The sequence below is a fragment of the Manacus candei genome, unplaced genomic scaffold (assembly GCF_025592945.1).
Source record: "Manacus candei isolate 608988 ecotype Guabito, Panama unplaced genomic scaffold, ASM2559294v1 h1tg000018l, whole genome shotgun sequence".
Lineage (NCBI taxonomy): Eukaryota > Metazoa > Chordata > Aves > Passeriformes > Pipridae > Manacus > Manacus candei.
In genome coordinates this window covers 18,567,833-18,593,428 of record NW_026138066.1, presented here as the reverse complement: position 1 = coordinate 18,593,428, position 25,596 = coordinate 18,567,833, and the positions used below count along the sequence as shown (strand labels likewise).

The following is a 25,596-nucleotide window of genomic DNA, read 5'->3' as shown; positions in this document are numbered from 1 at the left end:
CTTTCCTTATGCAACTTCTAGTTAAACTTAGTGGTACTGCAACTAAAAAAAAAAAAAAGGGGAACTTTTTTCCCCAGACATGTTGTCATACTGAGATGATTGGAACTGCAGAATTTTTTAAAATACTGGCATAAATATTTTCCTCTGCCAAGACCTTGTTGCTTTTTAGGTTTTTGGATTTTTTTTCAACCTTTCACTGACTTTGAAAACTGAGGGTGAGATGATTACATTTATTGCAGCCTCTGCCCTAAGGTGTAACAATATCTACATCTTCATGATTTGCATAAAACAGCTGAAAGTCCCTAGTTGCCTAAGGGATCAATCCCATCTCACACAAAGCTTGTGTTTCTTTTCCTCTTCGTTTCTCTTGTGGTAGCTGTGCCATGTGAGGAGCCGGATCAAATCTCTGACCTGACCGAAGAGGCTGCTCGTGTTTGGTTAGGCCAGAGAGGTGCCAGCATGGCCTTCAGCTGAAACTCATTTCCAAAATCAGGGAACAGGGAATCAAATACCTTTCAGTGGTAGCATGAATAGATATCCTAAATAAATAAATTTAAGCGAAGATGGACCCATATGCATGGAGATCCTGGCTGCGTCTGCTATTACACCCTCTAATTATGCATTAACAGGAAGGTTGTGTGGCTGGGTTTGTGACCACAGAAGTGCTGTTGTTCCTTTCTGCATTCTCATTAAGAACTTAATAATACTGTCTGATATGATTTAATAAACCCAGTGAAACCACAGGACTGGAAGAGAAAGTTGTAAAATTCAGGAACTGGTTTTGATGAACAAGAATGTTGTCTTTGGCCTTTTTGAAGGCAAAAATATCTGTTAGCACTTCTATTTTGGACACAGGTACTGAATTTTCTCTTGATCATGTTTGGCTGAGATTGCATTTTAAAATGTTCAATTTTAAGAAATGTATGCTACAGTGATCTGAATAAATTTTGAAATTTAGAATGAAAACATATCAAGAAGTAAAAGAAAAAAAGCTTAAGAGATTGTGTTCTTTGTTCTCACAGCACTATAAATGTAGGAAAAGGATAACATTTAATATAACATTTAATTCTTCCGAGATATATTTACAGAGTTCAGCGTAGCTCACTTGCTGGTGATGGATAACAGAGCTTTCCCTCTGGAATCTCTAGTGCCATTCCAGAGCAATTATTGGTGACTGAAATAGTCTCAGAAGCTTACAAAGCAAGCAGCAGATTTTGGAAGATTTCTCTGTCCCTGTCCTAGGAACTGTTCCCTATATTGTTCTTAGCAATTGAAATGGAAAGATAGTACTGCAAGGAGACCCTTCTTGAAGGGTCTCTTCACTGCATCTAAAGAAAGAGAGGAAAAAAACCACCAACTGTGGCTTTTCCTGCTCATTCTGTTTGTGGCAGATTCAGACCTCAAAGCAACTAAAACCACTTTGGTTGCATTATCTCAGAACATCATATCACAATTATTATTAGGTATGCCAAGATATGTTTAACTCTTTCAATTAATTTTTTAGTATTTTTAATATAGTCTAAACAAACCTACACTGCCTTTTCTTTCATTAAACAGTGAACTGGAGAGCTCAAGGAAGCATTTAAGTAATTAATTTATTTGAACTTAGTAATGTTAAGGAAGCAAGTTTTAAAATTAGGCACTTTTATTCCTGCCAAAACCTTAATGCCCTGTTCAAAGGTGGGTGTTTGAAATGGGCCTTGAAGAATTGAATTTTAAGGATTGTAGGAGCAGGAGAGTGTAATAATTTGTATTATGTCTCCTTGGGATGTGCTTTTTATTTACTACTGGAGGAGCCAGGTTAGTTCACATAAAATCTGGAATACTCAGTAATTTCAAAACTGCACTTGTGCAGATTTCTCTCTTTAAATGAAAACAAACTTGGTTTTAAAAACAGGTCTCTGACTTTCCTTTTTATGCAAAGGGAAGGATGCAAATATAGGCATCAAAAGCAGAAGAAACTCAGTGAATACTTCTGCAATAAGTAGTTGACCTCTTTAGGCTAAAGACTTGATTCAGGTATTGGCTAGAAGTTGTTGTTTTGGATATTTTCTGCCAAGTTTCAGCATAAATTCCCAAGTTTATGAACAATTCTGCACTGTAACAGTGTATGGTAATGTTGTAGCTGAATTTTAGCCTTGCATCCCTACCTGGGCTGCCTGCTGTGAGAAGGGAGGCACTGATGCTGTGCACTAAGGACAGTAGAAAAGGTTTCTCATTTTCAGTGCTTGTGGTATTCATGTCTAGACTAAGCCCTTTCTAAGTCTAGACTGAAGGTTTTTTCCCTGTAAAAGGCTTAGTGCTACTTTCCCTGGTTGCCAGAGGATTTGAGTGGTGATAGTTGTTTTCTAAATACTCATACATACTTTTTTTTTTTTTGTTAACAAAAGTTCTTTTTAGTCTAAACTTGTGACTGGAGGACTTCAGTGTTGGATTTGCAGGGCTTGCAATTAGTTTCAGGCCAGTTAATGAAAGCAATGCTCAATCTTTCCTAGGCCTTACCCCTTTATAGGTGCTGAGATGATTAACTTCACTTTTAGACTGCTTGGCAGGAACATACTCCCAGCTTTGACCTGATAATCTTTTAAAATCCTGTCTCCAGACCCTCCTGTTAGGGGATGAGGAAAGGAAGACGGACCCTGGGCATAAGAGGACTGACCTGCTAGAGGTTCTTCAGTCCCACATCCATGTGTGTAATAGAATTCCACTAAACAAGGTCTTTTTCTAAATCTTTGTAGGTTCAATCTGCTCTGCTGGTTTCTTAACCTGTCTTCCCCCATAACTGACTTTTTTCTTTTTCTTGCAGGATCACTTGTTTTTCCAAGTACTTGTAAGTAACTACCATAAACTGACACTAGAAACAGCTTTTCATCCCAGAGGTGAACCTTATTTTATTGAGTTCTTCATATGTCAGAATTAAAATGGCAATCCTGCAAGAACTAAAGCATCTTGATTGCACTAAAACTGAACCAGGAGTCTTTGGATTCTACAGATATCTACTGTTCTAAATCATGTTGGCACATTGCAAGTCATCCAAAATGTGGTTTTGTAAAGGCAAAGGCAGATAACTTAAAATTCAAGTGGTAAATTTTTGATTCTTCTCTGTACATCAGCATTACCTTTCCTCACAGCCTTGTAACAGTGACAATACAGGATAAGACAATAATCTCTGCTTTGAACTATCTATTTAAAACGTTGTGGTTTGGTTGCCAGCTGAAAAACTATTCCTTTGTGGCCCCACTGCCAGGAATTGCACTCTGCCCTCAGAAAATATAACATGGATTTTATTTATTTATTTATTTATTTATTTATTTATTTATTTATTTATTTATTTTGCTATTAGGTGTGAATATCTTTTTTGATGTCATTAGGTGGCGCTTCCGTAAGGCACCTTGTAAGAAACTCACATGTTCTGGGCCAACATCTGGGCCAGTGTGACACTCAATCACTTCTGGAGGTTCTCTTCAGTGTTATTTTTGTGATTCTACCAGTACTTGTTTACTGCAAATTCAGATGTCACCAAACTTGACCAGTAAGAACTATTTTCAAGGAGAGAAGAGACAGATTATTTGAACCCTTGGGCTTAGGTATTGCCCTTGTTTAGAAAGTAGAATGTAAAATGGGATTCACAGCTACAGTGCCATCTACTAGAGAAGTTTCATGTGTTATCTGCGTGGGTTAAGCTTTCTTTTGTTTAATGTTCCATGAGGCCTGGGAATAAACACTTCAGTTTGTTTCAGGGCAAGGAGGAAATCTGAGGATCTTATGAGTTTCATGAATATAGGGGAAAAAGTGACTTGCTGCTTTTGGCTCTCTTGACTTTACCTTTTAGGGTGATGTGTGCTGGGACTTGGGTATCTATCTTCTCTTGCATTGCTTGGTTACATAAAAATTAATTTGCCTGGAAGTTATATATGCAGGTCTGTCTGTTGCAAGAGATATTACGTTAGGTTTAAAGCATCCCTTGTGACTCCATCCTTGGAGATACTGAAAACCTGACTGGGCACAGTCCTGAGTAACCTGTTCTAGCTGACTCTGCTTTGAGCAGTAGGATCAAACTAAGCAATCTCCAGAGGTCTTTTCCAGCCTTAATTATTCTGTGGTATTGTGACTCTCAATTTCTTAGTTTGGCCCACTCCTCAAATTAGAGTTTTAAACAAGGTAGATTGGTGCACTTCCCTAATCAACAGCCAAATCAAGTTTCCTAACTGAGAAAAGGAAGCATGGATGTCTTTCCCCAGAAATGATCTTACTTCTTCTGCAGCCAAATGATGATCTGATGAAAGCTGATGGCATGGCAGCCCTTCAATTTAATCCTAGCAGGCTCACCTTAGCACTAACTCTTGTTGTTGAGTGTAGCCTAGATGGGACAGACTAGTTTTCCTTTGTATGCACGTACTGTTTTTCCACGAATGGATTTTAACTACTTGTGTTCAGTGAAGGAAGCCAGAAAGGGAGCAGGCTGGAAGCTTCTCTATGCTGCATCCTGTCTGTAGAAAAGGTGGCTGAGAGAGTGAAGCCTGGACACTCTAGTCACAAAGCATCTTTGCCCTTCTGTGAAAGGAAGGCTGATCTTCACTTCAGTTGGTATTTGTCCTTGCAGCATGGTGTGTCTGTGGAGGTCACACCCAACCCTTTTAGGCTGACCTGAGGTAGGACTGAAATAGAAGTGGGCGCAGGTTGTGTGCGTGATGTTTAGCTGTTAGGTGGAAATCAAACCCACCTTTGGTAATGGATTGTTTGTTTGCAAGTGTTTTGCATCCACATTTGCCTTGCTGCAGCTGGCTGTTGCAGTGTTATAAGCTTCTCTCACATGTTCCCTATGCTGCTTTCAATTCTTCCAGGGAAAGCAGCATTTAATAGCAAGGTACCCATCTTGTTGGCCATTTTGATTAGGTGTTGCCTGGCTATGAATTTGCTTACATAAGCTCATGTTAATGTAGCATGTGGTATAACTAATAAAATAACTCTGTGCTACGAGTGAACTGCCATGTCCCCTGGAGTGGAGGAACATGGGAGTCTAATGCTTAGATCCAGACATACAGAGGCTGGAAGTGCTCTGAGCCCGTGAAGAAGTGTGTGGGTACCACTGGTGTTCTCTCCTGTGTGTCTTGTGAGTTACTGAAGTACCTAAATGTTGTGTAACCTTAAGGTTACTCCTGCAGCCTATACAGAGATGAGCTCTGAGACCTGCAATGCAAAACACTGGCAGACTGTTTTCTCCAAAACTTAAGAATTATGATGGGCATAGGGGCACTTGGAAACTAGAGAAGGGACCACCCCTTGTAGCCAGTGAACAATACTGTATTATGTTTGTCAAGGACATTTCATTACAGTTGGATACTGTGAACTTGCTACTTTGTTCTGTTTCTAGAAGATATTACCACATCTTAATCTATGGCTGCTTAGAAATGTGCCAGCAACTTTGGACTGAAGTCATAGACATGTCTAAGTACTGATCTTTCTGTTAAACTCGAGACCCTGCTGATCTGCTTAATGGCTGTATTACTGCCAGATCTGAGGAGTTAGGCAGGGGACTAATGAAAGTGAAGTTACTGTTGCATAGCATATGTGGAAAAGGGAGAGCCAAGCTTGTTCAGTATCAGATTAGAGCAATCCTGAATCAACCACAGTGTTGGGGGATTTGAGATATTTTTAAGAGCAATTCAAAGACACAAAATATTTTTTCTTCTTTCGGGATAATGGACTCCTGGGCAGTAAAATATGTGCTCAGAGCACTAGAAAGTACTTATCTCTTAAATTCCCTTATGTAATTTGGTGAATTGATTATACTCATATAGCTTGTAGTCATCTCACATGCCTTTATTAGCTGTGGGGACACAGATGTGGCATAAATTGCCTGAAGTGTTTCTTCCCATAGCATAGCTACGCCTTTGGGGGAATACAACATTCAAATTTAATTTTCCAAAGTAAACAACATGCAGTAGTGTACCAGCAGCTTTTTATTATGCTACTTCTGTACCTTGGTGCACTACCAAAAACACAGTTTCCTTGAAATTAGATGAACTTCTTTCCTGCCTTTCCGAACAACTGTTCTGTTAGCAGCACTGTTTCTGTCAGACCTATGAACACAGGCAAAATTCTGGAAGTCTGTTGCCACCTTCAGCTTTCAAGGCTGTAATTCTTTAAAATAGAGGAAGAAGCGAAATTTCACCCATCCTGCCAAGGAGATGGTGTTTCAAATGACTCGAGTCACCTCCCTCACAACATGTGTCAGTAAGAGGACAGAGGGTTACAGAAATGGCTACAGTATCAGCTGGTTTCACAGAAATTAATCTTTATGCAGCAAAAGGCCTTGAAAACTGGTAATTCTGTGCAGCATTATGAATCCTCAATGGAGCTGTTTTGCTTTGCATATATGTTTGTAAACATAGTTAAGAGCATGTGACTCTGACTTGGCACATCAGTTGTGCATATATTGCCATGTCTGCATCTGTACAGTAATATCAAAGCACTGGACGAGTTTGGAGGTAAATCTTTGGATGTGGTCTGTTCCTTTTCAGTCTCAGAGAACTGTATTCTCTTAATAAACTTAGCATTTAATTGCCTCGGGCTCTTCTTTTTGGGGAGTGCTATACAACCCCATTTCCCTCATTTCAAAACCCAATGCCCTTTTTCTACCACTGCCAGAGGTGTACTATTTATCATGTTGATTAAAATGGGTTAGAAGCAGGGGAGGTGGGAAAGGGTGATCGCAAGTTCTTTGTTAGTTTTACTGGCCCAACAGCCCAAGGGAAGCTTCCACATGAAGCTCTATCTGTCTCCAGGCCAGTGGCATTAATATTACTCTTTTCTGGAGATACTGCTGCATTCAAACTATGATATTTGTTTCTTTCACAACCAGATCAGAGGGATTTCTGGTAGCCTTAGCACTCTGTCTCATCCTACTTCTGTTGCTCTAGTGCTTGAGGTCAGTCCGTTTCCCATGTAGGATTTTTTGATTCTCTTCAAGGAAGCAGAGAATCTACTGTACCCAGAAGAAATCCATTCAAATATAAACATGAGACACTTCTCTGCTAATGAATGCAGAGAAGTGTGAAGAATTAATAGCTCTATATTGGGGATCATATATTTACTGAATTCATCATACTTGCATCACATATATGTAAAAGGCTGCTTATTACTGGTGCTGTTTAATTGGGAAAATGAGTGAGACTTGGATTTGAGATGAGTACTGCACTTCTGAGCATCTTCCTTGGGAACAGAAAGTACCAAATTGTGTTTAAAAGATGAAGGAACTAGTTTTGGGGGAAAGGTTCTTGTTCTTGCTCTTGAAGGGTCAGGAGTGTGATGCTGCTCCTTTGAGACCAACTCTGCCTTTACATTGATATTCTGGAGAAAGAACTAGAACTTATAGGATATACATGAAGTGAATTTCAATATTGTAAAAACAAGAATGAGACAGTCTGATGTCCTTTCATTTGGAAAAGAACAAGAGAGGAGAAATGGTGATCCCTGTGACCAATGAGTACCTTGACATGACCTTCCTACCTTTCAAAACCCAAACCCCCACCCCATACCCAGCAATATGCAGTTCTTTTCCTTGGGAAGCCTAGGAAAAGAGAGCCTCTCTTAGTCCAGGAGAGCTTGATTTGACCTTAGCATAACAAAGACCAAGAGGGGATGTGGCATTGTCTATAAATATATGTGGGAAGGGAGGAAAAGCTAATGCATAGGTCAGCATCATTACAGGAACAGAGAGGTGTAAACTTGGCCTGGAAATGAAAAGAAAGCTATTGATCATAAAAGCCACTGGCTCAGGAAGAAACATCTGAGGTGATAACAAGGATGGAACATAAAGCATTATTAATCTCAGTTGCCACTGTAGTAAGGCTAGGAAATTGCCCGGTTCTATCAGCCTCATGTCCCTCTGTCTGCCTTTTGGTCTTCCAAATAAGTATTTCCAAGTTATTCCCTATAATTACACAACATAATTCAGAAGTTCCTGCAGAAGTTGCATGCCCAGTTGGTGGTGTCAGCCAGGGAAGGGAAATGAACTTTCAGAATGGCAATGACCTTAACAACATGCTTTAATTTTTGGTCAGCCAGGCAATTGGACCAGATGATCATTGTAGGGCTCTTCCAACTGAAATAATCTATTCTATTCTAGAAAATAAACAGATGCTACAGAAATAAAAGGTTAAAAGCAAACATTACTTATTAGTTGTGGCCCCTCCCATGTATTTGAAGATCCAAGTGTCAAAGAGTTTTCTAGACTGACCCATGGAATAGGAAATTTTTCATTACAGTTAGTTAGTTAGGGTTGGACTTGATGATCTCTCTTTTCCAACCTCGTTGATTCTGTGATTCAATGATTGTATCTTTCTGGGTCCATGGAGAAAAGGCTACTTGTGAGAATTTCTGGGGTGTGTGTATGGGAAAGGACAGAGGAAGGGAGAGAGTAGACACAGGGATTTTACTGGTAGCTTTCACTGTAATCAGAAACAAGTTCTTTACATTTCTCAATCCTCAAATTTGTGAAAACCAAGTCTTTTTAACAGCAGCATTTGCTTCTCTTGGTATTCATGTATTTACCACTAGTTTGTGCTAAATTATTTACCAGTGAGCAGCTGGATGGAAGGTAGTTTCCAGATGTTGAAGGCCCCAGGGTGTTCTGTGCAGTTAACACTGTGGTCTGATGCACAGGAGCACCATATGGATTTCCAGGAAAGCAGCTACTGTCGTGCTACAGTTCTGCCACCACTCTTGGTAATTCCCACTTTACAGAGCTGTGCCATGCTACCAGTCTGTTCTGGCTGACTGAGCCTGAAAGCAGCAACTGAATGAAGCTGAAGGAATGAATTCTTAATTTCAGTATTTTATTTCTGAAGGAGAGCTTGTCATGTCAGTCTGATCCCAAAATTACCTGCCTCTGGATAAGCCAGCAGCAGCCTGTTGGTATTGTCCCTGAGAAAGTCACAGGTAACCCTTCTCCTTGCTGCATTAAAAGCACTTCTGGCTAATGCTCAAACACCAGATGGAGGATGGTGTTCTGAAATAAGAGATTATGGAGTTCATTCAGTTTGAGGCCAAGGTCCAGAACTGAATCATCTGCCAGTGGAAATGCTGGAATGCCCTACGAGACAAATTGCAACCTGTGAGCAGCACAAGTAACTGTGGAACCACTCTGTGCTCACTGAGAACTTTGCCTGTTAAGGAGCTGCACACAGATCTCTTGCACAAAAGGGGTTTGTAAGTCCCTCGGGGAGGGCTCTCAGACCTGCCTTAAGCAAAGGGGATGCTCGTGCCCCCTCACAGAGCAGCTTTCTATGCCAGATAGCTCTGAGATTCAGCTTGAGAATATCTGCCTCAGACCCCCAGATATCCTTGCAGAGGAATGGCCCTTATCCAAAGGAGGATGGAATTAAAAAGACTAGACAGAAAAGTCCTTGAGGATGAAAGACAAAGAGAGAAGCTTTTATGTGTCCTTGCTCCTAGGAACAAATTCTGCTGAATGTCATCCTTACACTTAGGTTGGATTAAATCTCTGACTAATTCGTACCAAGTCTTTTCATGTCCCCACCAGTGCAGCTGTATTTGAGCAGACTAGTGATGTGTGCCTCTGGAAGTGATGGTGATGACTGCCATCTTATTTCAGAAGCTGCTTGCCAAAGCCTCAGGGAGAGGAGAGTAAGTCACAAACCCACCTCCACCTCTTTCCTCTAACTGATTTCCTAACAGATTTTTGCTCGAGGCACTGAGCTTGGCATGGTCTTTGCTGAGAGAGGCATCTCCTGTGGGTTCAGGGGATTGCTGTCTGGCCAATTGAAACTGCTTCAGCGTTTATTGAGAGTCAAATGTCCAGCCAAGCAGGGAAGGTGCTGCCTGGTTACTATATTTAACCTATGTAACAATATGTGCAATTGATATTAGCTGATATCCAGAGCTGAAAGTTCAGTGTTATGAGTTTTGGTTCCACCACCCTCTACCTACAAACTGGATTACTTTTCAAGGCTTTGATACAATTTATAGCGTGAGAAAATGTAACCTCCTTATTCTGTCAGTTTGTCAAAACTGAGCCAAAATGTTGGACAGGTTATTTGCTTACAATACATTCCTGTCTCCAGGTAAAAGCTTTCCTTGTACCTGTGAGGAAAATGAGCGATGGGAAGCATTAGACACACCAGATTGTGTAACAGAGATGAATTTTCATTAAGCTGCTAGATTTGATCAGTTGTCATTTGACAATGTTAGTTGTTAGTTGCTAAGGATTGGATTTTGCTTTGCTTTCTTACCTGAGGATCGTGGAGTCTGCCAGAGTGCAAAGGGTGGGTATTCTTATCTGGAAAAGAGGAAAGATTTACATGAGTAAATTTATTGAGGGTTAATACTAAACTAAGTTTAAGATACTGTTAAATTAAGAACTCCAAAATGCAACTACAGTATAAGAGAGTGCTTTGAGGAAAGGCTAGGATAGAGATTTTTGTTTTTTCTATCAGAATAAAGTCACGTCCACAGGAATGCACCCTGGGAGAGGTTATAGAGGAGGTTTGTGGGACCTGTGGAATAGACCTCAACTAAATTATCTAATTTATGAAATAAAAGTTATGGGATTACTGTGTGTATGTTAATATGTGTGTTTTCTATCTGTGATCTAACAAATTTGGATTTAGCATTGTGTCTGTTGAACACATTCAGTATTTTTTCTGTTGTCTAGAAGCCCCTAGAACAAATAAGTTCTACCATGAAAACTATGTGTAACTCCATAGTGAATATGACAAAAAAAGATAATTCAAACCACGATGGAAACTAGTCTCCTTCAGGTTCCTTTCAAATCTTGCTTTGTGCCCTGTTCAGGCAGTAGTGCTCTGGCTGAGGTGTGTAATTCTCTACCTCTGAAAAGTGAAATTAAACTGCTTAATTCTGTATTATGCTCTAACATAGTGACTAATGTGGGAGGACAGCATTGCCTGTGGATCATCAAGAAACAACCTGATCTAACCTGGATCGAGTTCGTTGTCGTTGCTATTTCTGATTTTAGATGTACAGAGAGACTGCACAGCACACATTTTTATGCATGACTTTGAAGGAGAAAGGAAGGCTGGGGGAGTGGTTTGAGCTACACGAGCAGGGTACACCCATGAGTGGTTATAAACACACAATGGGATTTTCTCTGGCAGCGGTGAAGCTTGAGGGAGTCGGCCTGCTGGTGGAGCCTGGGTCTGCTGGCCATGCACAGGATAGCTGGGATGGAGAGCAGGGGTAAGATTACAGGGACAAGAGGCTGGTGCTGAATAAGGGGCTGGTCCTCATCTGCACACGAGTCTTTAGGAGGCTGTTCCTGGTTGGATTTTTCTTGTTAAGGAAAATGAGGTGGCGGTTTTGGAGGTCTGGGTTTTAGGTCCAATTTTTTTAGGTTTTTTTTTGAGCTCTGCCCATGTATTTACCTGGTAATTATAACAGCTAAGGTTACACCCGTGGGTTCTAGCATGGTCTCAAGTCCTTCCTGGACTTGTCCTAGAATAAAGCTTGGGATCTGTTTTGCTTTTAGAGTATAGCAGTCTCAAAATAAAGTGGTTTGTGGGTTGGAGAGATCTTTATAGCTCTTTTATTCAAATGTCTGTTGACTTAGCTTTCTTGGTTCCCAAAAGATTCTTGCAAGACCTGTATTAGGAAAAGCGTTCCAAAATTTTGAAGTTCCCTGCTTTCTATATTCAGCCTTCCTCTACAGAAAAAGGTTACACATTCATTAAATAATTTGTTTGAACTGCTCTGTGCAGTGTACTCAATTTGTGATGCCATGCCTAGTTGACTGTATGCGAAGGGTGGAATTAGGAATATTTTAATCCTGTTTTCTAACTCCCTTGTCCTCCACCACTTCCTTTGAGGAAGTGCCTGCCTCTTTTGCACACCCATAACAGCTGAGAGTTGGAAGCAGCACAAATAAAACTTGCTTTCCCATGTTCATTTTTTAATGTCGTTAACTGGAATATTTGTTCTTTGTTTTGTGAGAGTCTAGATTTGCCAAACCACTGAGGAGTGAGCCTTGAAGTTTAATGTCCAGGCAGCCATCTGCTGTGATTAAAATAAATGCTGGCACAAATGACCAGTCTTTGAACTTGCTTCTGGGGTGCTAAGATGTTTCTCCTGACCCAAATGAGGGTGGCTTTGGTAAATTCAACCTGGTCTGGACCCTGTGATTCTAAGTGACTAGTAATTTTGACCTGTGTAAGGGAGAATTAGGTAATAAAAAGAACTGAAGCATGTAAGTGGAGACAAGTGCACAAAGTAGAAAGCAAGCACATACTACATTAGGTGCTAGACATTTTAATTTTTCAGATCTCCTGAACCTTTTTACGTGCTCATTAAAGAATGGTAATTTTTTTCCTTCTGTCACTTGCAGGTTAAATGGTTCTATTTGTTTCTTTGTTCCTGCTGATTATCTCTCTTGCTTTGTGATAACTTTTGTGATTATTGCAGTCTGTGTTTTGGTACCAGGTTCTGACAGATAGAAGCCTTCACTTACGTAAATTTTTACAAATGTGTTTATGTGCGTTTCCTTAGAGAATTTCTTTTATGAGATTTTTTTTTCCTAAATACAAATACAGGCTCTATTTGTTTTCTCCCTGTGCCATGGAATGGCTTGGGGTGATCAGTGTGCTGCTAGGATGTGGAGACCTCAGAGGACTTGGCTCACTGGGCTGCAGGGGTCGTTATAGTGTGTTTGTAGCCTCTAGTCTTCTTTCTGCTCAGAATTTCTAATTGGGGCAGAACAGTGTTCTTCTAATGTTCGTTAAATCCTTCCTGAAAACTGATCTTTCTTGGGGTATATGTAGTATGTTGGCTTGGGAAAATGAATGGATCCATTTTCTATATGGTGTCAAAAGCTGCTATGTCTTGCTGTGCTAAGGTGACTGCTTTGGTTTGTCCCCATTTGAAGGCATAAAGTTTTGTTAAAGTGTCATTCCAGGCATTTCTTAGAGACTTTTTTTTATATATAAGAGCCTTCCCTGGGTTATTAGACAGCATTTGCAGAATTCTGGGGAAGTCCAGCTTGTAAAACTGGGTGGGAACTAACTTTAGGACGGATTTCTATGTTGATATGTAGCATCAGGAACAGTTTCAAAGCACTTCAAATGAGGGAACGACATCCAAACCTCTTGCTCCTTTGAATGGTGGAGTGAGAAGCTTTCACATGTTTCAGCTGGTAGTGAAGTCACCTTCCCTCACCTCAGAAGTGGAGTATGTGTGGCTCATCAGAAATGCCCCTGCTCTGACTGCCCCCAGGTGTGGGGGGTGGTCTTTGTGGAGATGCTTGTAGGCTGAGGGCTCCCTATACTGAAACATGTGGATTTATGGTCTGGGGACTTGTATTTTCTCGGGAGGATTTGTGGGAGATGCATGGCTTTCACCATCCAGGTAACAAGCGGAGCCTTTGCTGCCATGTCATCTGATTTGGGGAGGCCAGTAAAAGAAGTGTTGCTCACGTGTCTTGCTGCATTAATGGCCACTCTCCAAAAAGTTTGCCATGAGAGTTTTGATTCTAGTGGGATGTAGTACTTTTTAACGTTGGAATAAAAGTGTGTTTACTTTGAGAAATAAATTTTCTTTTGCTGCTCATGTGGTTCTTCACAGTGACAGTTCAAAGGCATAAAGAATGTCCCCAGCTTCCCAAACACAGCTGGTGAGTTGGTGCTGGATGAGGAGGAATCACTGCACTGGTCACCCAATGTCAAGATCTGTGCTGTGAGAGATCTACCTAGTACGTGGCAGTGTCAGGCATTTAAACTATTCATTCTTCTTGAAGCTTGTCTTACAATTTGACACTCATCCAGATTGCCTACTGTTATTCCCTTATCATCCTATAAGGGAGGAGATACCTCTTCCTTGGTATAATTTCCTTTTTTTTTCCATCCAGAGAAGAGAGATGATCTGTTTCTTGATCTTTTTCTTTATTTTAGTGTTCATTCAGTGTAGAGACTGCTGTGATCAAAGAGTTGTGTATGACAGAGCAGCAGCAAAGTATGTTTTTTGAATTCATTTAGATAAAAGGTTGTATTTTGTAGGTCAAATGCTTTCAGTAGTCACATTGTGGCACATAAGAAATGGTTAGTAACAAGCAATGTACACATTTTGCTTCTGTACCTTGATATGAGTTTGGGAACCAAAATATTTTCAGTAACTGCTTCTGTATTTGTATGTTTCCGTGTTCTTGGATATAATTTGCATTTCTTTTCAAATCATTACTCGGTTGAGTTTTTCATGACATGAGAATTCTATGAACTATTTGTGTATGTGCTAAGAACAAGTTCTTGTAGTTTCAACCAAGTTCATATTTGGTTTGTCTTTTCCCGCTTCTGGCCTAGCTTGGGAAAGAGGGTGGACAGGAAAGGTGGAGACCCGAAAGACTCACTCCCATGTGGTGGGCAGAAGCCCACCAAATTAGATTCGATAAATGTTTTCAAACACAAACATCTTTTTGACAGCGTATTTGCTTGAGTCTTGATTTTTATGAACAGGAGCAGATCCAAATACCATCTTAAAGCATACTGTGGACAGTGCTGACATGCCCCTTTTCCATCTGGTGTTAAAGGGAAGCTGTAAACAATGGCAACCACGCCTTTGTCCTCCTGCTTTCCCATTCTCTGTCTGCATAATATAGAGCTAAAATAGTTGCCAGTTTTGGCTTTAGCTTTTCTTGTCAAAATTGTCCTCTTTTTGCCATCTGTTCCACAGTCTTACCACTGCCCTAAAGCTGCACTTCTTGATACCTGTGATCACTTAAAAAGTCAGGAACATATTGTAGCAAAGTCTACTCCTTTTAGCTGAAAGTAAAATAAATTAAATCTTGGAAATGAAAACAGAGCTCTTTCATTTGCTGGAATAGATTTTTTTAGTGTTGTTTCCTAAAGAAGGCAGGCTTACAGGATTGAGCTGTTTGTCCATCTGCTTTTCAGTTCATCCTTAATAACTTTTGAACAATTTCATCCAGATTTGACGAGGAATAAAAGTCTCAAAGGTAATTGCTTTCCAACAAGAAAACTGGAGGCTGGGTGGAGGAGAGAGACAAAAATAGGTGTCCCCACTGTCTGCAGCATGAGCTTAACAATAATCTGTTCTTAGGCTTTTGCTAGCCAAGTTGCAAGTGTGTCCTGGCCTCCTGGGTACTGCAGTAATCTCCAGTCTCCAGAGCATGTTACTGAGTCTCACTTAGGCAGAAACTGAGGGGCCATGAAAGGGAGACAAGGGCATAGGGAATGTTGCTGGGGAACTGGGAGTTTTAGGGAAAGGATGAAATCAATGGAAATTGGGGCTGTTGGAGCTCTAAGTATGATAGATGGACCAAACTCACTTTCAGATTCTGTATGGTACTACTACTACGCCTTCTTGATCTCTGACTTCTCAGAGATGTGTCTGCCAAGGGTGCATCTGTGGTGCTTGCCAGGCTGTGAAATAACCCAAATGTAAGAAAGGATTTACATTGTACTCAGAGAAACTCAGCATTCTGAAGTGCAGCTGGGCAGCTACTTTGGCAAATGTTTTATTCACTCCTGTTTTAGGCTAGACAGAACAAGCTGTGAATGTAGATTGAATTAACTCAATAGTTTCTGATGGAGGAAAACAAAAAACAGGAGAAGACTGCTGAAAAATACATTCCCATAATACTTTATTTTTTTCCAGGCTCAAGTCACTGTTTGAATAAGCACTTCTAACAAAATTAGGATGGAAAAGGGGTGGTGGTGACTCCTATAATGGGTGTGTTTATTTGCCTGGAACATGCGAGCCCTGCATTTGCAACACTGGCTGCAGAACTTCAGTTTGTACAACCAAATTCATGATGTGTAGCTTCTGCAGAATCTCTCTTCTCTCTTATCTTTCAGCAGAAGTAGGGCACTGGGCTTTCTTTCCCGTGTACGCATTTGGTAAAATATTCATATTCCTGCATCGTGGTGACTGTGGGGAGGAACCACCACCTGGAATTATTCATTACCTGCGTCTCTGTTTTTCATTGGCTTGTTTTGTCCCGGGCGAGTGCTGGAGATCTTGAGCGTACTTTCAGCCGTGAGTCAGTGACAACCTCATGCTATTATTGTAAATAGCAACATGAACGCTGTTCTTGCATGCGTTTTTCCACGGGCTTTGTCTTCCTCGCCCAACACTGCAGCCAAGGAATTCACAGAGCTTCTGAGTCAGCAATCAGCTGCCTCGAGACAAAACATGCAGGATACTGCAGACTTGCAGAACAGCCGGCAAGGCGTACGAATACCCTGGAAACCTGGCAAATAATTCTTGCCTGCCCTTGCTTTCCTCCTGTAATTTCCATGTTCTCTGACGTGTTGCTGGCGGGTTCCAAGGCCTATGGGTGTTTACATCAGGAATGCAGAGTTCTAGGGAGTGACTTACCGCAGTGACTGAAGCCTTGGTGTTTGACCTGTGGGCATAACTGACTTCCCAGCCTGTGTGGAACGGGATGTCGGCAGAGCTGCTGTGCTAACGTGTCACTTGGGATTTGCTGTCTGAAATGACCTGCTGTCTGCAGGTTTGTCTCCTGGCTTGGCCAACCTTGAACACAAAGCAGTAAGTTCCTAGAATTGCAATAGTTTGAGTTTTAATTTTGGGATCTCCCTGAGCAGCGCAGAACCGGTGCTGCCTTATTCCTCTGGTGATAAGGTACAGGAGAAGGAAGAGTAAGAAGTGATTCCTATGCTGTCCTTACATCTGGATATATCAGTAGTGGACTGTGGACTCAGAGACCTAAGTTGTGACTCTGCTTAATTTAGGTCATGTAACTTCTACTACTCTTTCTGAAGAAGTCTCAGTGACCCAAAGCACTGCCGTAAAGTGAGTGTTTGGGTGGTAGAGTGGGGTGCAAGAGGTGGGGGGAATGTAAGAGAATAGCATTCAGCTTGGGAGATTGTGCTAACTAATGAGGCATGTGACTTTAGGCTGTTGGTATTTTATTGTGCTCATGTTACACAGACACACTGAAACTATTCCTTCAGTGTTAGAGGTGTTTTGTTGGAGTTCATTATAATATTCTTCTTGATAACAGAAGAGGAGACACAGGCTTTCAGTACGTAACAGGGTCACAAGAGCTGGAGAGGGACTTTTTACAACGGCATGTAGTGATAAGACAAGGGGGATGGCTTCAAACTGTAAGAGGCCAGGTTTAGATGGCATACTGGGAAGAAATTCTCCCCTGTGATGGTTTTGAGGCATTGGAGCATGTTGCCCATGGAAGTAGTGGATACCCCATCCCTGGCAGTGTTCAAGACCAGGCTCTGAGCAACCTGATGTATTGGAAGGTGTCCCTGCCCAAGGGAAGGGAATTGGAACTAGATGATCTTTAAGGTCCCTTCCAACCCAAGCCATGCTGTGATTCTATGACTTAGACTCTGCAGTAATGCAATGGTTTCCCTGAGGCACAAGCCTGAAGCATGTTTCCAGCTTCACAACAGTGAAGTTAAGATTAAAAATAAGGAAAGCAGTTCCATCCAGCTTAGTGAGCAGTACTGATATGGGCACGGCATCACCATAAGCCAGTTAGAAAAACAGCTTCATGTATACTGAGTCTTCTGAGACAGTTGTCCCAATAAAGTTAGGATCACATTCTGCAGTATAACCCATTGTTGTACTGTGGCTTCTCTAGGAAATTTTATTTTTAAAAACATCAATTTCTATCTGTAAGTAAAGGTTTTCAGGTCTCCTTTGCTATTTCTGAACATAAACAATAAATACCATGTTAGGCTAAAAAGCAGGAGTGCCCAAATAAACTGGTACAGAGCTGTCATACGGGAGGGGAAGAGACATGAGCTGTAATGTTTGACTTGGCTTCCTGTCTGTTGGAAGCAGGAAAAGAGCTGGTGAGAAACTAAAAAGTTTTATTTGAGTCCACATATTTCCTTTTTTACTTTAATATCCTTTGCAAAAAAACCAAAGGACAAAAAGCACCTCAGAAGTGCTTTTACTTCCATAGTTCCTGCATACGTTCCCATGCTGCCTTCCTATCTGAAGGCAAACAGAACTATTCTTTCTTAGAGAGCAGGGTAATCTAGTCTATGTATGTACTTAGTATTATGTATAAAAGGAAAAAAAAGGTTTATTGTATAAAAAAAGAAAGAGAGAGGAGAAGAGAAAATATCTATTCTTTAAACAAAATCTGTAATTGTGAGCCAAACAATTAATTCTGTAAGTCTGCAGGCTGCTTCTGAGGGATCCCAGAAAGGCAACTAGGAGTAGCAGAGCTCATGAGAGCATGTGTAATCTGCCTCAGCAGATTAAACCAGACCCCAACTACCCCCTAAAATTTTGTATGGGCCTGCATATCAAAAGAAGTTGAAACCCACAGAATAGAGGAATTAGTATGAGAATCTTACAAGGGTCATGTACCAGCCACATTTCACTCTTATGCTGCTCACCTACTGACAGAAATAAGTGCATAGCCCTTAGGTAAGGGGAATGTTTACAGTGCCTGATGCAACACAGACAGGCTTTCTTTTTTCAGTCTTGACATCTTAAGCAATTGATTGCTTTTAGCAGGTTTAACTTCTTTTTAGGATCACAGCAACCATCACTGTACAAAACCCGGTCTTTGCAAGACTGTGTGCTATGCCCTCCTCTTTCCTCTTCTCTATTTATCATGAGCATGTCTTTTTAGAATGAAAGAACCAAAGCTTATCTTACTGATGCAGTACCAACTCTTGAAGTACTTTGTGGTAGCAGTATCTTTAAGACCAGCACGTAACTATTCCTGTGCTGTTACACAGTAACTGCAACATCAGTAGCTCTGCATCTTTTGTTTTCACAACCTCTTCCAGGCATCATGTAACATCTGCCAGTTTACTTGTGATTTCTCTGCTGTTCGTTTGAAATGCGTTTTGATGAAACTTCCAAGGCACCGGCTCAGGTTAAAGTATTTTGTGATTTAACAGAGGTGAGATGTGCCACTGTCTGCAGTGAGGCTCAGTGAGCTCTGGAAGGCTCTACTTCAGTGAGCTTGGTCAGAAGTCCTTGGGGTATCAATCAGTTGACTTACTTAGGACTGATGCGTTAGTAATTACTGAGAATCTGGGCTCTCAGTTCAGCAGGCTTAGACAAAATTTTGGAAAGAAAATGAAAGAGCAAGCTGAGTTACATTTTCTTCTTTTTATCTTTTAGGCTGATAATGCTTGTAAGCCAGAGGTGAAAGTGGCTCAGCAGAGCAACACTGGGAAGTCTGGCAGACTGGATGAGAACAGCTGCCCCCCAGGGCAGCTGCCACGTGTGAAGCATGGAGGAGAGTAAAAACGAGAAGGTGAACCAGGCTCATGTTCTCTTCGACAGATTTGTCCAGGCTTCCACCTGCAAGGGGACTCTCAAGGCTTTCCAAGAGCTCTGTGACTACTTAGAACTAAAGCCGAAGGACTATCGTTCCTTCTATCACAAACTCAAATCCAAGCTCAATTACTGGAAAGCCAAAGCCTTGTGGGCCAAATTGGATAAAAGAGGCAGCCATAAGGACTATAAGAAAGGGAAAGCGTGCGCCAACACGAAGGTAAGAGATACCCTCACTGTGGCCAAAACAACTATTACCTGTTTGTCTCTGGAACACACAATAACAGTGTCTGGATGTAAAAATATGTTTGCTTGGTGTCCCTCTAATGCTGGGGAAGACTCAGGAATATTCTTGTATACATGTATTTATAATATAGCCACAAGGTGTGAGCATTTGACTAGCAATCAGAAATTCCATTTTCTGCTACAAGATTTGATTGCCCACGTGAGTATTTGTCAATTATTCAGGAGAAGCAGCCTGCAGGTTCCTCTGTTGTGCATTTTTGTGGCATCAATACTATAGATGGCTTAGGAAATCTTAATTGGTAAACCTTTAATCTCGGTAGACTTTTTTTCGCATTTTTTTACTAGGCAGTAACAGGGACGTGCTGTTGGAGTCTAGGTACAAAATATGCATATTTGGAAATTTCCAGCTTTAATTTGAAAAACCTCATGACTCTCTGAAGAAAAATAAACTTTCCTGCCAATTGGGTAAAATATCCTGTTTCCCGTTATTTAGAAAATGATCATTTATATTCCAGATTCAAAGAAGAAAAAAAAATACCCTGGAAACTCATACCAATTTCTTTTAAAAGGTTGGTATGTATGGTATTTACTGTAGGAATTCCTGTTGTACATACACACACACACACACACACACACAGCATTTTACCTTTTTTTTTTCCAACCTGAATTATTGTGAGCTGGCACTTATGTGCTGCACTCTGATTGGACTGTGCAGTATGATCTTATTTATTTGTTTTGTGGTTACTGAAAGCAGTTCTTTATATCCTTTATCAAAATGTGAATAAATATGTTGTTTTTGTAAATAATCAAGCATTCTTCCTTTTTTAAAAGAGGCAAATAGTACTGAACACTATAAAATTTAAACAGGATTCTGTCCTTCATTGAGAACAATAGATGCTGCTGCTTCTTTTGAATATTCACCTTCTGAGAGAAGGAAATATTTTAATTGGAGGAGTAAATGACTAGTTCCTTAGTAGAGAACAGAGGGGGAAATATATCTAGTTTAGAGTATGTCATTTCAGATCTGTGAAGTTTAATTCTCAACTAAATATTAGAAAATTGTGTTAGTTTCTTAATTGTTTATTCTGTTCTGCTTTTCAGTGGCCATTTTCATATGAAGGGAGGCATTTATAATGCATTACTACAATAACTTGGTAAACTGAAAATGGAACAATTGGGCACTGTCATGGTGGGCAGTAGCTTCAACACCTCAAAAGTACAACCACTGTTAAGGTTTACATTTTTCAGGGAGCATAAGAAAGGAAGGAATTACAGCAAGATAAATGTAGCGGATTCTGCATATACTTAGGAATAAACCTTCCCAACACTATGGGATGTTATAGAGAAAATTCCAAATTGTTTTTCTGAATAATTGATTGCATTCATTGGATTCAGGAATTGCTCTTATTTGGAATGAAACATGATGGGTAGAACTGAATTAAGGTGCTAAAAGTTTGTGAAATGAGGTCAGGTGGTTTATGTTTTAATGAGAAAGAGATTGAGGGAGCTGTGGAAGATGCAGAGGCCTTTTAACTTGTTTGAATAATAGGCTATAAGAATGACTTTTGCACCTGTGCCATGAGTATATCTTAGTCTGCAATACTATTTGTTAACACTGAGGAAAATGGTTGCTTCAATAACAGATGCAACGTGGAACAAGAGATTTAATGGAAGGATAGGTGGACAGTGCTTGATTGTGACAGCATACAAAAAATAGATGTGAGTGGAGGGTGACATCCAACTATGAAGGGCATTCAGAAAATTGAATGTGGCATTTATAGAGAAGAGAAGTGGTGAGCTGAGTTTAGAAGGACATTAGAGCTCCATTTGGTCGTGCTTGAATTGACAACTAGGGAGCCATAAGGAAATGTCAGAAAGGTAAGGATTTTAGCTTGGACAAAAAGTAGCCAACTCTTGAGTTGGGGGAGTTCTGTGAATTGACAGCACTGACAAGCTGATTGGAGCAGTGTCTGTGAATGAGGTGATGCAAAGGCAATTTGTAGAGGGAGGATCATACAAGAGACAACAGGTGAAGCCCCATGGGAAGGTGATAGTGAGAGAAATGAGGGAAGTCCTTCAGATTGTGCTGTGAAAGAATATCTGAAGATGCAGAGGAGTACTGAGCCTTAAAAAAAAATCTGACAAGGATGTGCTTTGAAAAAAATTATGTAGCCAACTGTCTTTAATAAATTAAAGCTGGCACACCCCTTTGCCCCTAATCAGAAACATAGAGGACTGGATTTGGGATTCACACCATTTTGAGTAGTTAAACTGGTAGCTGAGAGAAAGTGAAATTTAGTTTAAAAAACTTGGATGTATTCTTTTTATATTTTTTGTATATGTTTCTATTAATTGCTTGTTTCCTATCCTAATAGTATCTGCTGTTAAATATTTATATGTAATTCCTAAGAGAGAATCATAACTGCTCCAAGCAGAGGCCTTCTGAGAACTGAATCATATCTGATTTGATGTTTCCTAACTCACTTAGTTTTATATTCCTAAAGTTGAATGTAATTTGCAAACCACTGATTAAAAGATACAGCAATTTAAGTGGGCATGTAGAGATGATAGAATTTAAAATAAAGATTAGGTATTACCCATGTTATCAGAACAGAAGTCAGTCATTACAACAGTTTGGCTGTTGTACACTTGGAACATACACCAGTTCTGATTTCTCATCCTCTGCAGTGTAGCTCTTAATTTCCCATTTAAAAATTGGTCAGGGATGAGGTGCTGTGCCTGGAGTTGGGCAGTTTGTGCACATGACCAACGTCCAGGCTTACCAGAATTCAGATAATCAGAGTATGTGAAAGCAAGTCTTGGACATGATGGGTTGTTCAAATGTAAATAGTTACAAATGGTGCTCTCTCTTCATTGGTTATACAGAGAATACAGCATTTCAGTTTGCCTTTAATGTTCCATTACCATGGCATTGTTACTGGAAACTTAATATAATCTGTCTGAAAGATCTTGAGCAAGAAGTGTTTCTGAGGGGTGAGACAGCTCCAGAGCAGGGAGTTACAGCAATTGCTTGGAGTCATTGAGGGGAAAGGGAAGAAGGAACAACAGTAGCTGCCTATATTTGGCTGTACTTGGCATCTCATGTAGTTACTGTGGTCTGACAGTATCAGAAGGTGGGGCTCTACAAGAGATCTGAAACTGGAAGAAGCATTAGAGGTGGAAAAGAATCTTTTCTTCTATTTTTAATTGTGCTTAAAACTTGTTATGTTTTATAACAACATAATTTAATGTTTTTGTGATGGTTAAAGAAAAAAAGGCAACTTTGACCATGAATTACTTCACTGATTATCATATATTTTACTTTCATAACATCTAGAATCTTAAACATAACCTAGATGTCATTAACCACATCCTTCTGTTGGGGTAGAGGGACGATTACAAAGAACAACAACAAAAAAAATGTTTCTGTGACAAAATTGCAGACAATTAGTTTATAATTTGATTATGTAGACCTGAGTTTGAATAGTCTCGTTTTAGTACAATTCCTTTGCTGTTGTGTACTCCATTGTAGCTATTTTGTATGTGGAAAATTATTCAAGAAGAAAAGCCACCCAACTCAGTGTGCTCTTGTTGCTTATTGAATCCAGGCTCTTTGAAGTTCATAGTTGTCAGACAAGCACAGTTATTACCTGGATAAAATGATACACTCAGCTGATTTTCTTAGAAGTTTAAAAAAATATAGGCTAAATGCTGTTCAAGAGTTACTTATCTACAAATAAAATAATATCAAATTGAAGAACATATTAGGTCCTAATTGAATATCCCTTTTAACAAGTTACAAGACTGACATCTGTTCAATATCCAAGTCTACTTAGGAATTTATTAGTGCAGGGGTTGCACTTGCCTTTTGTCCCAAATGCCTCCAGATTCCTGAAGCTACTAAAGAAGCAATGGTGTTATTATTCCCTTCCCTTTCTTCTGGACTTGGATCTCTGCCCTAAAATTTATGTGACTTCTTATCTTACACAGTCTTACTTTGAATTTGCATGTCAGTTGTTGTATCATCACTGATGTAACTTGTACTTGGTTTTTCCTCATTCAGGCTTTATATTTGCAGTTTCACATTATTGCAGAATTTATGGCCTGGTGAATGAGTGGTGAGAATGTGGCAGCCTGTAAAAATTGTCATGTGGGGATGACCAACAAACACAGTTTTGGTTTGGGATAGGCTGTTTATCAGAACATTGGTTTCTGGTTAAGTTTTGGCATACTTAAGAATTTCTTAAGGAACTTTTCTGTCCAACCATAAGGATATGTAAGGATCTGGAAAATAATCACATGGCAGCAGCAGTCACCCCTGTGACTGGTCTTTTTTCTGTGGATGTGGTTTGTACTCGGTAGAAATCAAAGTGCAATAACGATAGGACAAAATGGACTGTGTACTGTATTTATGAGAAATCACATACCAACACCAGCTTTCTCCATGGACCTCGGTTTCTGTGGGTAAGAATTATCAGCTGACTATCTTGGCTTTTTAATCTTAAAAGAAATTTTGCTCTGTCATGTCTCAGAAAGTAGAAAGTCAACACTAGACTGCATGTATTTTCATTCTCAAGTTATTTATTAGTGTCTGATAATGTTTGTGAGTGGAGCGGAGAAAGATATGAGAAGGTGAAAGACCTTTTGTATGACAAAGGTTGGATTGGAGAAAAACATATTTTGATAAAAGTTGTGCAGTCACACAAAGTTTGTATTTACACTGTGTTTACTTCCCTGAAGTTTCCTTTGCTGCAGTAGTAGGAGCACCAACATAGGGATGAGTTAGTGCTCTAGCTTAGCTACTGTCTGTCTTACTCTAAATGATGATGTTTATAGAAGCATTAGCATCTCATGTGTTTATCTGCATGTGTTTATGCTACTGAGGATATTCTTAAGAAAGGCCAGCTCAGGCTTTGGAAGATGAAAAGAAAACTTGCCATTGCCTTTTTTTTTTTTTTTTTTTTTTTTTTTTAAGACAAAAATAAAAAGTTATGGAAGGGAGGAGGGAGAAGCCATTAGACACATTGCTGGTCTCCAAGTACTTACGTAGCTTGGAGAGTACACCTTGGCAGCTCTTCTTAGAACAAGGGTTGCACGCAGGCAGTTTACTTGCCTGCTTCCCAAGACTTTTCTCTGCTCTGGAATGTGCTTTATTTTTAGGTTGCGGTTACTGCTTTAACCATATCAGTGGCAGAACTTGGCAGGTAACAATAGAAAGACTGATCTGAAATTTCAGCTGATATTGCAGACAAAGAGCACTTGCTCCTAAGAGCCGTGGGATGCTTGGAAGCTGTGGTAAAAATACCTATTTCCTCCTAGGACTGTAAAGTTACTCTGTGCTGGTTGTTTTGCAGTGTCTGATAATTGGGGCTGGACCCTGTGGCCTTCGTACAGCCATCGACCTGTCATTCCTGGGAGCCAAGGTGGTGGTCATAGAAAAGAGGGATGCCTTTTCCCGCAATAACGTGCTGCACTTGTGGCCATTCACCATTCACGACCTGAGGGGTCTCGGCGCCAAAAAGTTCTACGGCAAATTCTGTGCGGGATCCATAGACCACATCAGTAAGTACAGCAGCTGCTGGACACAACAGCACTTACTCTGCACTGGGGAAAAGTAGCTGAGGGCATGGGGTAATTAAAATTCAGTCTACCCCAACCACTGCTTTCAAGTCCTTATGGTACAATTCAGCATTACCTTTGCATCGTGCATTTTGGGCTAGACCCAGATATGAAAGAAGTACGTTGTCATGAGATCAACACACAGGCAAAATGTATCTATCATCGTTTGTGCATTCCCAAGGCGTGTCTTCTTCCTACGTTGAAAAGTACACAGAAGGTTTAAACATTTTTTTTTTCATTTTTGATGGATAATTTTTCTGTTTTTCTGATACATTCCTGCAGCTGCCACATTATTCTGTCTCCCTTGCACGTTGTAAGGGACTTGTAAAAAGGAAAATTAGTGAATGCTTTTGAACATCCTTGTGAATGTCGATCTAGATAAAGGAGGAACAGTTTGGGCTTTGTTGATTTTTGGAAGTGATGAAGATATGTTAAAGAACACTGCCAGCCTATGAA

General features: G+C 40.2%; 1 protein-coding gene across 5 annotated transcripts in view; it reads left to right on the top strand.

Moving 5' to 3' along the window:
• MICAL3 (microtubule associated monooxygenase, calponin and LIM domain containing 3) overlaps positions 1-25,596 on the top strand; it is a 134,541-nt gene that overhangs the window by 5,408 nt on the left and 103,537 nt on the right. For all 5 annotated transcript variants that reach the window (XM_051784887.1, XM_051784886.1, XM_051784885.1 and 2 more), the window contains exons 2-3: positions 19,120-19,495; positions 24,876-25,083. In XM_051784887.1, the coding sequence (XP_051640847.1) occupies positions 19,232-19,495; positions 24,876-25,083 (472 nt within the window). In that variant the 5' untranslated portion in view covers positions 19,120-19,231. The remainder of the gene's footprint in view (positions 1-19,119; positions 19,496-24,875; positions 25,084-25,596) is intronic.